General features: G+C 44.4%; 1 protein-coding gene across 1 annotated transcript; it reads right to left on the reverse strand.

Annotated features, from left to right (window-relative positions):
* Positions 1–273: 273 nt before the first annotated feature.
* Positions 274–12556, reverse strand: reep2 (receptor accessory protein 2). The gene is made up of 8 exons (XM_069697090.1): positions 12372–12556; positions 10110–10182; positions 6639–6715; positions 6263–6383; positions 5992–6105; positions 4886–5066; positions 2847–3013; positions 274–2153 (listed from the first exon to the last, which is right to left on the reverse strand). Exons 1-8 carry the CDS (start codon positions 12401–12403, stop codon positions 2082–2084), a joined length of 837 nt encoding a protein of 278 aa, XP_069553191.1. The 5' UTR covers positions 12404–12556; the 3' UTR covers positions 274–2081.
* Positions 12557–12891: the final 335 nt, after the last annotated feature.

Consider the following 12891-nt stretch of genomic DNA (forward strand, 5'->3'; position numbering starts at 1 on the left):
CTCAATTTTGGCCCTACAATACTTTATAACCAGTCAGAGTAGAGAACATAGCAGGATGTGAGTGTTCAAGCATCAGTTAAACACCTGCAGATTTGTTTACTATGTGGTGAAGAGTCCAAATGTTAAAAAAAAAAAAAGGCATAGCAAGCAAAGTCAACATGTTAATTAAAAATACAAAAAAAAACCCACTTCTAACACCAGAGGTGTATTGTGATCACATCTGAGGTTCTTCTGGTGTCAGAATATATATATAGAGAGAGAGAGCGATATCTCTATATATATATAGATATATAGATTTTTTTTTGATTTTTTTTTTCTGATTTGTGGAGACTAAGACGAATCCAAAATAGCACACAAACATAAAAAAATAAAAAATAATAATAAAATGGATTTAAGCCCAGAGAATGAATAAGGCAAGCAAGCTCATACTGTATATACAGTCAAAGTTACTATTTACATTTCGTTTACATATTGTTTAATAACTTAGCCAACAGTTAAGATGGGGTTTGTCTCCACCTACTGGTTCATATTAATGTCACACCGCCGACAGCCTTAATGAGCGCAGAGTAGTCTAATGCTTTTAAATCTCACTCAGAAGAAACCATGTCCAATGCAGTCGCTGTGTGTTCAGAAACACACACAGCCTGGTCTCACTCTCCCTCCACATCTGTAACTACAGCACGGGCAAATAATCCCTCACAGTCAGATGTTGGTTTTGTTTGTTTCATTTCATTGCTTTACTTTACATGTCGCCACACAGCTGTTTAAAAAGGAGTAAAAGGAAGTGCTGAGCTAGTCCAAAACATCATGACCGCGGTGAAAGCAGATATGCTACCTCATAAACACCAGCAACTCACCGGTGTTCATTTGGGAGTGAGCCACCATCACTCGGTTACAGCATTACTTTCAGAGACGATGATATCACATGACCAAAAGAGATGCACAACACAGAAGCGTAATAAATTAATGACCTGGGATAAATACAACCGAAGAGTAGGTGTCTAGATGAAGGATAACTAAGCCAGCACTAAACAAACCGCTCCATCATCAGCACTGTATGTGACTTGAAGGTAACATTAAAACAGTGAGGACGAAAGATGCCTCAAGTGAGACCTGAACGTAGCAGAGCCCGACTCACTCGGAGGTACACGGACATACTGAGGGGAAGATAACATTTCAACTCTTCCACGAGCTGCGAGCCACGAAAATTCAGTCCAAGAGGAAGTTAAACGGAACCAAAACGGGTCACGCATAATGCTGTAAAACTACACAGTTACACGAGCGGGGACATGGTGGTTCCTGAGTGACAGGTGGTACAAGCTGACCTGTAGTCAAGTGGGAATGATGAGGGATGTCTACAGCCATCTGTTAATGCAGGCTTCATAGGTTGGTCTCACTGCCCTCTTACCCCTTGTTCCTCAGTCATAACATACTTAAAGCCACCTGTTGTGGTTGTCGGTGCCCCATGGACAACCATCTCTGAGGATTTCTACCACGATGTTCGGTTCAAGGTGAGCACGCAGACCTACGGCCTGTGTGGGATATATCATTTTCAACTGGAGCCTTGTAGGATTAGCCCGGAGGAGATTTAACTCCATCCAATGAGTAAAGAACGTAATATTTTACTGGGAATACTTCAGCCAAAGACAGCCTCCCATCAGGAGTGTCACTGCAGGGAAACACAACATGAATCAAAAACATCAATGAGAACTTGAGATTCACACAGTTTACGTGTTAAAAGGAAAAAAAAAAGGAAAATTTTTGATAACCTTACTAATCATCTTCCGGCTTAAAAAAAAAAAAAAAAATGTCTCCAGCAGTTAAATCTCAAATGAATTCAAATTAGATACGGAGACTAAATATTCAACAAGCCAGTAAAAGAACTGTCTCCGACTTACAGATGGCCACATACGGCTAAAAACTAAATCTGCATTTTGCTAAAATCCAGCAGGAGGGACACAAAATCGGTGCTTGATATATACAGGATAGTGTCCATGTGTTTGTGTGGAGACCGAACAGGAAGAGGCAACTGCAGGCTGTGGGTGGAGCCAGTGGAGGCCAACGGATGTGGACAGCAGGGATCATGGTGGTGTCTCCGCATTATTAGTAATGGTCTTTTTCTTCGCCGGCTTCTTCACCGTCTTTGTTTGAGTCTAGCAGAGGGAGGAGAACGTAAAGAGAAATTAATACAGCCGATTGATCCACGGAAGGAGGCGACAACATCGATGGGTAAAATAGAATCACATGGCGGCTCCGGCAGACATCCTCTTTACTTCCAAGATTAGGCTTCAAATACTTCTTTTTGATAAAACTTATAGTTAGGTCTGACCTAGGTGACCCTGCACCATCCCTTAGTCATGCTGTTAGAGGCCTCGGCTGCTTTGGGACCTCCTATGAGCACCTCTCCTCCCTCTCCTTCACTCTCTCTGCATGTATATGGAACCATTACATCTCATTAACTTCATGCCTTCTCTCTCCCATAGTTTCGTTTATCGTCTACGCAGTACCTCTCGCTCGCATACTGCTGTGCTTTCTTGTGAAGATATCCCTGTCCCTGCGGCTGCATGTCCGCCAGCAGCTCATTCTCTGGGATTGCTATGCTGTTCTCTTCTGTCACCGCTCTCCCCTCACGCCAACCGCCGGAGGCAGATGACCGCCCACCGCCGAGCCCGATCCCGTCGGACATTTTTCTTCCTGTTAAGTAGTAGTTAGGAGTTTTTCCTTCCAGCTGTTGCTCCCGTGGGAATCGTACCTTTCCTTTGTATAACGTTGTAAAGTTCTGTTGTAAGGACTTCACTATGTTAACCTCGCTCCATAAACAAAATTGAATTGAATGGTTCACCTACCTCTGTCTTAACAGCAGCAGGTTTCTTGGTTGCCTTGACGGCGGTACTGCGCTTCGGGGGTTTGTCTACCGCATCTTCATCCGAGTGTTCAGTCCTCGTGTCCGACAGGTCAGAGCTGTGCTGGGATGACACGTCATCAGCGAGGGACGTGGCTGCCATAGAGCGAGCTGCAGGAGCAGGCAAAAGACTGATGGTCAGTCAGTGAGAGTAGCGCGACGTTCAGACTGAAGTCACCCAGTTGTTCAGAAGTAATCTGAACAGATTTCAGCTGTTGGATTGGATCACATTACCAAAATGGTTTTTTTTGCCTAACAAAGATGATAATGCCAATAGATTCATCTAACGACGTTTGTGTTGCTTTATTGTGCTTTTTTTCTGTCAAACACTATCTGCTATTCTACCAGCTGCTCTTTATATAGCAAGTAGATTGTGATCTGTAGTCCTATTTAGAGAAATAGTCATCTGGATTTGGACATCTTTGTGCCTAGATCAGGGTGATCCAAGTCAATGCAGCTTTGACAAATGGGCATAAAAGATGGATTACCTAATTGTGGATTGCAAAACATCGGATTTCCAAATCAAGAACATTCTGATCCAGATTAAACTTTTTGAACAACTGGACCCAGAAGATCTGACAGACCAGAGACACAGAGGCCAAACTTAACACTTGACTTGAAAAGGTTGCAGTCGCAGACCAGTACATCACTGCAGACTCAACCTCTGACACCACCCAGTGGCCACATTTGAAAATGCTTCTTTTTTTTTTTTGCCTCCAGCAGTTTCAGAAGTGGACCTTTGCAAATAAATAAAACCACAAAGGGACTAAACTTGTATTCCTCGAGGCTTCTTAAAAATATGTTTAAAAAAAAATAATCTAAAAAGGGCAAGTCACTCTCGGGTGAATACATACTGAGATCCAGCTGTGACAGCAGGTCACGTTGATGCTTCTTGGGGAACACACAAGTCAAAAAGATCACGAGCAACTGATCTGCAGTATAATCTGCAGACACAATGGCTTCACAGTGGATCATAAAACTTCCTTTGCAAATGCTGTATTAAGAAGGAAATCCAATCATTTATGGTCTTAGAAGCTAGAACTCTCAACAAGGCTGCAAATGAATACTATTTTAGTGATCAATTAATCTGCTGCGGGGTTGTTGTTTTTTTCAATTAACATTTTGGTATCACAAAATAAATTTTGCAAAGTGGCGGTTCCAGGCGGCTCATTTCTGTGTTTCTTTTCCATCAGATTCAAACAAATGCTGAAAATAATTTGTGTAAAAATCGCATTTGTCGGAAAGCTTGCGCTTGTCAACGCAACATAGGCTGTATTGTGCGGAGGAGTTAGCATGACCCATAGAGCCACAAAAGCTACGTTTATGGAAAACAGCCCTTGTTAAAATAAACACGGATTCTCTAAATATATACAGAAAAGTTCTATACGGTCATTTTGGAACGTCCATGCACAAAACCCCACTGAAAATAAAATTTGAACTCCTGCTGACTGGTCTTTAGAAGACTCGCATCAAAAAAAAAAAAATCAAAAAAAAATAAATAAATAAAAAAAAAAGTCCCACTGTATAAAATGAAAATGTGCCACTTTGTCCTGTTCGGTCATTGTTTCAGGGTCTCTGCGTCTCTCTCTGTGTTCACTTCACAGCTGGCCGGGCCCACGCAGGCAGCCGGCAGTGTAGTGAGACACAAAGAGTCCTCCTTCCAAGTGCTCCCACTGGAATCACATGCTGCCCCCCCCCCCCCACCACCACCACCACCACCACCACCACACACACTCACTCGACCCTCGTCGCATTGCTTCCTTCATCACCCTCCTCTTCCCCGCTCTGACCACATGACATGACTCCACTTGGCTGGACCAGCCCGTGTTAAATAAAGGAGTCACGCTCTGGCCCAATTAGAAAGCTACACACACAGTACGCATGAATTGAACTGAATGTACAGCAAGTATGTATTCGTGTTTGAGTCCGTGCTCCTCCACGTCAAGCTGCTCATGAAGCGGTGCGGGATGTGCGTGGTCTCACTCTGCCGTGCAGCAGCGCTCTTGGCCCGGGGCAGGGTGCTGGCCCCCGAGCTCATCTCGTCCATCGGGTCCCGTCTCATGCGGCCGTCTGAAGTGTGCATAGACAGCTCGTCCTCGGCGTTGATGAGAGTCAGGTCCTGCATGCTGAAACTCCGCAGCTTGTCTGACAACACGCCCTGCCCCTGGGCAGCAAGCAAGAACACTTCACACATGTGACAGCGTGACCTCTTCATCACTCATGTCTTGAAGAAAAAGGTCATCCAAAAAGTAATTTTGATTTATCTCCCATTTAGTTTTTTGGTGGAGCACTGACCAGTCAAGTTTATATACATGAGGCTGACAAGAAAGGAACATCTTATGTCGATGCACTCAATCATAGTGGTCATGGAGGGTTCAAAATACAAATCTCTTATTCACTCCTTGTACAAACAATCTAATAATGTGATGCACATTTAAATGGGCATAAAATTCTTCTCATTTTTATCAGATAAAACTGCATGATTAATTGATTAATCGAACAACAGAAAAATGAATCCATAACGAGAGGATTTGCTCAATTTCTTTGTTTTATATCACTGTTAACTGAATATGTTTGGATTTTGGACTGTTTGTGAATAGTTCCTGTTTTTTTTCTTACATTTCTACGACATCAAACTGAATGTTTTGGGGTTTTGGGATGTTGCTTGAACAAAACAAGATCTGAACCGGACTTCTTGTACTACTTGACTATTTTTTTTTTTCCCATCAAACAATTCAGAAAATAAATGCAGGTTAATTAATTATGAATGTAAATGTTAGATGCAGCCCAACAAGTGACAGACAAAGTGCTGAAGTCTGTCCCCTGGAACAAGTTTGCAGTCACCTTAATTCTCGTCTTTAGCTGCATGACTGAGTGGAAATCTGTATATTTTTCTGTTTAGCAAAACGTGATGTCATTGTTCACATTCCAACATCAGCAGCGGACTCGCAACCTGATCAGATCCGAGAAGATAAATCTACAACGGAAATATTACAGCGGTCTACAAATTAATATAAAAAAAACATCAAGCATAAATGAATTGATCAAAGTTTGTAAATCATAATGACTTCACAGAGCGCACAGCTCACCTTGGTGGCTGCAGTGACGGCAGCATTAGCAGCCAGGTTAAGACCCCGTTTTCCGAACCTCATCATGGTGTCATAGCTCCTGTCTTTGGCCTGTGCGATGTACTCGTCTATCTCCTACAGCACACAAGGTCAGGTCGCAGGAGGAAGAGTGACAGACAACAATGTAGGTCATCAGAACAAGGAACAAAAATGAGCACAGGAGGATAAGGAACTTTGACTTAATGACCTAAAAAAAATTAAAACAATTTTTTTTAAAAAGTCCTATTGTTACCTTCTCTTTGTTGGACAGGGTTGGGTGGACAAACTTGCGGTAGAGGACACTGGAGCCCTTGGTGTACGGGGACAGGAGCCAGATCACAAACGCGATCTTTAACTCAAAGTAAAATGGAAACCTGGAGAACGAAATAGAAAGGAAAAGGAAACATAAACGCTTTAAGAAAGGCGTGAACACCGGGAGTTCTGAAGAGAAAGACACCATGACAGAAGATGCAACTGTGCGAGGAGCCTTCATCGTGCATAAAGCGAACACAAGATACTTGAAGAGATTAGTGTACTAAAAATATTAAGAGCACAAGATGCCCACATGACTGTGTCTATTGATTTGAAGTCAAATGCTTATTTCTTTTTTACAGCAGCTCCCGACTCACCATGATAGCAGCAGGTCTGTGACTGTCTCTGCTGTAGTGAACAATGCAAATACTATCCAGTACATCATCCACTTTACCTGGGGACACACACATAAACACAGAGGTGAGGAGAGAGGACATCGTACAAGATGGCACATGAGAACCCACAGCGTCCCGTGCACACGTGCTGAGCCACGTGGAGCTACACGCACACGCACACATGTGCGCGCGCAACATATGTCTCAGTCCGCTCACATCATGTCAGCGTGCACGGGTAACCTCGGAGACAAAAGGAAATTGTGGGGGATCACCCAATGTTACCACCAAGTCGGGCCCGTGTAGGCAATTTCGCTCGGGAGCTTATGTTAAGCAGCAAAGATGTGGAAACATCATCTATAATCAAACATATTGGCACATAACACGTAAGCGCTGAATGGTAATGTTTGTTTAAAGGCATTAACAGGCCACAGGCACGCAGCTGTGTGAGGACACTGAATAGAAAACATCAGCTCCAAAAATGCCCCCCCCCCCTCCTCCACCACCAACACCACCACACTCTCTCTCTCCCCTCCCTTCATTAGCTCCCTCTGTGGCCGTCTGCTTCAGCAGCAACTGAGAGGGTGGGTTGCCATAGTAACTTGCCAGAAGGAGGCTGTTCTCAAGTGCAAAACTAGGCTGAGGGCCAGCGTGCTGCTGATGCCTCCTTCTCTTTCTCCTTCTCCTTCTCTTTCTCCTTCTCCTCCTCTTTTTATATTGGTCTTACTGGCAACACTGGCGAACCCATCTTGAACTACTCACCACTTTATTTGAAGACATTCAAGGTTTATATTCAACAACCGCTCCTCGCTTTGTGTGGACTGTGTTGGCTTTTAAGTTTTATAAATGCTGCTGGACATTAAGATAGGAGTGTACATTGGAACTATGAATCCTTACGGTATCAAGGGATTGGGTAGTTTCATGCAATTAACATGTTTGGATGTTAGTCTCGGACCAAACGCCACATGAGACTGGTTGATTGGGTCCCAACCTTTTTGGCTCGATTCCCTTTAAAACAAAGCAATGCCTCGTCGCATATTTAATATGTTTGAGTCGTTAGCAGTTCCAATAAAAGAGGTTTCCCCTTTGAAATTGTTCATGTGAATATTTTTAGAGACCTGAACAGGTAAACCATTTACAATTTCTAAAGTATGAAAAAATTACCAACATTTTGAATTAAAGGAATACAGTGGGGTCCAAAAGTCTGAGAACACAGTGAAAATCTATCATATTTTCACACAAACCTGGTAATAATCAGAAAGTTTAATGATTTATAGACATTTAAAATAAACACCATCACCTCAGTAGATTCAATCAAAAATATGAACGCAACACTTTTGTGATCTCAGATTTTTTTTTTTTTTAATCAGTTTAAGTGAAAGATCAAAGTTGTTTTTTTTAATGCACACAAAAGGTTTATTTCTGTCAAATTTTGTTCACAACTTTGTTCAAATCTGTGTTACTGAGCACTTCACCTTTTGCCAAAATAATCCATTCACATGACAGGTGTGACATTAAAATTAAACAGCAGGCTTATTGCACATTATCGCCTTGGACTGGTCACAATAAAAGGCCACTCTAAAATGTGCAGTTTTATCACGCAACACAATGCCACAGACATTTCCACCCACCAAGAAAAAAAATGCATATCTGTTGTCCCGTGAAATAGTGCCAAGAAAGTTTTCGTTACGATAACCACACCTGTCAGGACGCCATCAGAACTAAGTGTTAAAAGATTGTTATTCTAAGCTGAGGATGGTTTTCCTGGCGTCAAATCAAGGCCAGACTGAAGGTTTCTAAGGGGGCATTGCATATTGGAAACTGGATCAGTTGTATCCAAAGACTAAACTGATCACACCATTAGAAGATCAATACATCAAGCTTTGCACACTCAAAGACAGGAAGCGAGCTGCATCACAGATGCAGAATTTATTAAATTATTTGCAAGACTCCAAAGAGTGAAAGTCCTGTCAAAATAAGGCTGTGTAGCAGGTTAGGTTAGGTTATACCAGCATTTCACAATGGATGATGGAAAGAAAAAAAAAAGTTAAATTTACTGATGAATCCTAGTCTGAGATTTGTGGCAGTAACAGAAAGGTGATGAACAAAGGAGAGAAAGATACCGCAGTGGATCAAACCCACAGCGAACCGAGTCGACCTGCAACAAATACACTCCACCCTGACCGAGGAGACGTGGAACGCCACTCCAGCCTCTGGTTTGATCTTTGAGGGAGATAGGAGTCATTCTGCAGCAGAATAATGAGCCCAAACAAACCTCAAAGCTTTCAAGAACTACTTGAAGACCAAAGACGAACAAGCAGCGCTGACTGACTTGTACTTCCCTCCACTGTCACCTGACCTCAACCTCATTAAACATTTAGGTGCCCCACCTTAAGAGAGACAAAGACAAACATTCCCGACATCACAGGAAAAGAGATTTTTCAGCAGTTCAACTTTTCACTCATATTGTTTAGTTAATATTATCATTTGTAATGATTTTATTTTATTTTATTTTTTTCATTCAATTCAAAATAAATGCAAGTATCTTTACTAATGGTCTCAGACTTTTGGACACCACTGTATGGTCTCATTTTTTTTTATTATTCTCTACTGACCAGCTAATCCTCTAGTGACCGATCACACTGATGTTGCAACGACTCACGAGAAGACGCAGACGGGTTTTCTGAGTGTTCAGTCGTCACGAGGTGCATGCAAACTCATATTTTCTTTGCAGACGCTGGATGAAATTCATCTGCTCAAACAAATGAAGGGGATGCGCGCACACTCGTGTCCTGTTTCAGGTCAACGTTTGGATCTTAAGGTTACAACACTCTCCCGTCCACGTAGAATGAGATAATGTGCTGGAGCTTTTTCATCTTTTAGTCATCGTGACGCCTTACTGGCCTTCATACATGAAAAATTGTGTTGCCTGCCCTGCTAACGCTTCTGACCCGTCCCGGAAACCCCGATCATTTAAAGAGTGAAGAATGAGACCAAAAATGTCTGCACATCTGAATGTTGCAACGGACAGACCAAAGAAATATTAGGACAAATATTTCAGCAGAAAGCGAGACGGTGTGCGGGACTTCTTTTCATTGCATCATGTGATCGTCAAATATGCTTCACATTTTTAGTCATCAGTCTTAAAGTGACAGTATTCAAAGAAACAGAAGAGTCGATTTGGCCGATGTTACAACAGAAATTTCTCCCAAGTAATTAATGTCTCCTTTGATATAAAAAACAATGTCATGCGCTTCTCTGACCTAAATTCAATCAATGGGCTTCGTATTACCCTCCATCTCAGGGCGTACATTTAAAACCTGGTACATTAGAGTATAAATAGCTGACACCAGCCCAGGGCGAAACATCCCCAAAAAGTCACACAAAAAAAAAAAAGAACACGCAGGCGTTCAAAAACGGTCTGCTGAGATTTAAGTAACCAGAGGTGATACTCACATATTCCTTCACATTCTTCGTTTTGACAGCCTTGTATGAGGAGTACGCTGGGTAGAGTGTCCCGAAGGCTAGGCTGCAAAAAGCAGAGGAACAGAGGAGTTGGGGTCAGAGGAAGGGGATCCAGCGAGAGAGAACATGGCCTCCGGGCGATCGCCCAGACACCCAACAAACTGCAGATTAGCCATGCTTGATCTGAGCTTATGTAAACATGTTATCGGGCTACGTATGCTTGAACAAAGTCGGTTTCTACGTGGTTTTGATCCGAGAGGTGATGAGAACTGACGGGCGGCGACCTGTCAAAACATACCGGCTTGATAATCAGTGCGCACAACATAATGGAAATCACATGGAGTCACTTCCTGACTGCAGCGAGATAAAGTGGAACAACACACAAAGGGCTGCCAAGGGGGGGGCGGGTCACCATGTGTCGGTCTACGTGCACGTTGGGGTACTGCGCACACAGCGGCGTGTCTTTGATGTGCGTTTGGTTGCCTCCTCTGCCACGGCGGCGATTTGTGCCGACGCGACAGGATGCCGAGTGAGATCGACAGCAGTTCAGAAAGTCACCATCATCCCGTAATGCTTACAGTATTTGGGACTTTATTGGGACACCCGATCTAAACTGAGGTCTGAATGTGTGTCACACCGAGACGTTCCAAGAGGCTCGCGCAGCTCTCGGTACCCCGAGCATATCTATTTTTATTTCTCAGCATTTAAGTGGGTCCTCCGTCCCAGCGAGTGCCCGGGGTGCTCAGTCGTGTGCGCAGCGCCTCTCAGCTCTGTACAGTCAGATGAGACGACTCGCAGCAGCGGGCCTGTAGGCCGGTCGGCTCCCGCAGCAGACGCCTCGTGCCTCCCCGTGCTCAAATCTCAGCTTCACTTTCTGAGTTTAACAGCAGCCAGTCCTCTCGCCCAGACTCGGGAGATACTGAAAATACAGCGATCCGAGTGCTTATTTGACTGTGCGTTGTTTTAGATTAGGTAAAACAGTCTGATTAGCATTTCAGAAAAAAAAAAGAAGCAGCTGCGTGTTCAAAGCGTTCGAGCTGGGAAATGACGGATCTTGCGTTGGATATGCAGCGGCCATTATGATGCACATCCTGTCATATTGTTTGTCTCCAATGGGCCCATGATTACCTGAGGTGCGGTGAAGTGAAAGAGCCAGCTGGAGGCTGCTAAAAGTATCAAGTTTTCCAACGTTACCCTCTGCTTATGTAATCCAGGCAAGCAAGAGTATTTACAGGGATGAAACACCAACGACATTTCTGCACCTGGGCCCTTCAGTAGTCGTAGTCGTGTTTGAGGATTATACTATAGTCTGTTTACGTCCATTAGAAATTGACTGCGTCACTGACAGACAGGTGCATCCAGTGGTCATCCAGTGACACAATATCCTGTTTAAATTTTTTTTTTTTTAAACTCAGAGCTGCCACTAGCCGGGGGACAACACTGACGCAGCAATGTAAAAGTGTCCGTGTTGGGGACGAGGGGGACGATGACGGCTGCTGGCTTTAGTCGAGTCATCCACACGGTCAGGATATGTACAGGTGGAAGATGAGGCCTTGAGCTGCTGATACATGCTCGTCTAATCACAGCAGGAAATCCATCTGCAGAGTCACTGCAACGTGTTTGGAAATATACCACATGAATCAGTCCAGTAGGAAGGATGGAAGGAAGGAAGGAAGGAAGGATGGATGGATGGATGGATGGATGGATGGATGGACATACATCTCAGGCTGGGTGATCACATTTTAACCACACACGTTACAATGTGGTGCAGAAATACTCAGCAGCAGCATTAAGGCTGTGATATCTTTAAAAAAAAAATTAAAGGCCACGGCAGGCAGTGCGGAATCCGTGTACTCGTCTGCAGCGAGGTTTGCATATTAAGCAGGTTGCACTTGAATAACGGGGCCAGCTAGCTGCTCCGCCTGCCAACACATTATCCGTCAGGTGGTTACTAGTTCCTGGCTAGCCAGCGTATGTTAGCCACCAGCGGCTAACCAGCGCCTGGACGCAGAGAGAGCTGCATCGCTGCGTTGAACAGAGAAACAGACAGGCGGGTTCACGGAGTCGCTTAACTCGGTGTCTTAAACGCCGCTTCATCCACGGCGCCTTTCTACTCCACCGACGCGTAATTATTTTTGCAGATAAGAAAATGGATGACGGGCGCACGCCGCCAGACAGCTGATGAACGGAGGAAGCCTCTCATCAGGGTCAGGGGTTTGAAACAACAACAGATGCAGCCCATCCCGTACTCACACCACCATCCTCGAAATGATCCAGGACACCATCTTTGCTGGACCGCCGGCCGGGAGCCTTTCCACCGCTTCTGCGAAATTCTAGTTGACCGGTGAGCGGGCTAGGTGCTGCCCCCCATCCCCCCACTTCTTCTTTTTCTTTTGCAGGACACGCGTGTGTGTGTGTGTGTGTGACCCGGGCGGCTGTCCCGCTGCTGCTGTCCCGCTGCTGTCCTGTCCGGCTGTCAGATGGAGGCTAAAGGCAGCTGGATGTGATGCTGCAGTCTGCGGCTCCGAGCCGCTCCGCTCTCCACCGCTGCTGAACACACTGCTTCTTAAAGGGCCAGGGTCCCGCTGCGAAATGTGTCATTTTACCTCGGAAAAAATACGTGACTCGCGTTGCTCTTCCTTGGTTCGCCGACAGGGACACGCACGGTCCAATGAGCTCGGTTAACTGGGGCAATAATGGGAGTAGCCAGGGACACCGGGCTTAAACAACCGCACAAGACGATCAACACTGCGACTGCATTAAAAGACGGTTG

This window comes from Brachyistius frenatus, unplaced genomic scaffold (assembly GCF_029030835.1).
Source record: "Brachyistius frenatus isolate BFR_SWC_R1_liver_20210118 unplaced genomic scaffold, ASM2903083v1 Contig_22, whole genome shotgun sequence".
Taxonomy (NCBI): domain Eukaryota; kingdom Metazoa; phylum Chordata; class Actinopteri; family Embiotocidae; genus Brachyistius; species Brachyistius frenatus.

Coding starts and splice junctions, on each gene's coding strand:
- reep2 (XM_069697090.1), bottom strand. CDS start 12,403: ATGGTGTCCTGGATCATTTCGAGGATGGTGGT. Junction 6,106..6,262: donor CCCTGTCCAACAAAGAGAAG/GTAACAATAGGA, acceptor TGTGTGCTGTAG/GAGATAGACGAGTACATCGC. Junction 5,067..5,991: donor CCGTCACTGCAGCCACCAAG/GTGAGCTGTGCG, acceptor CTTGCTGCCCAG/GGGCAGGGCGTGTTGTCAGA.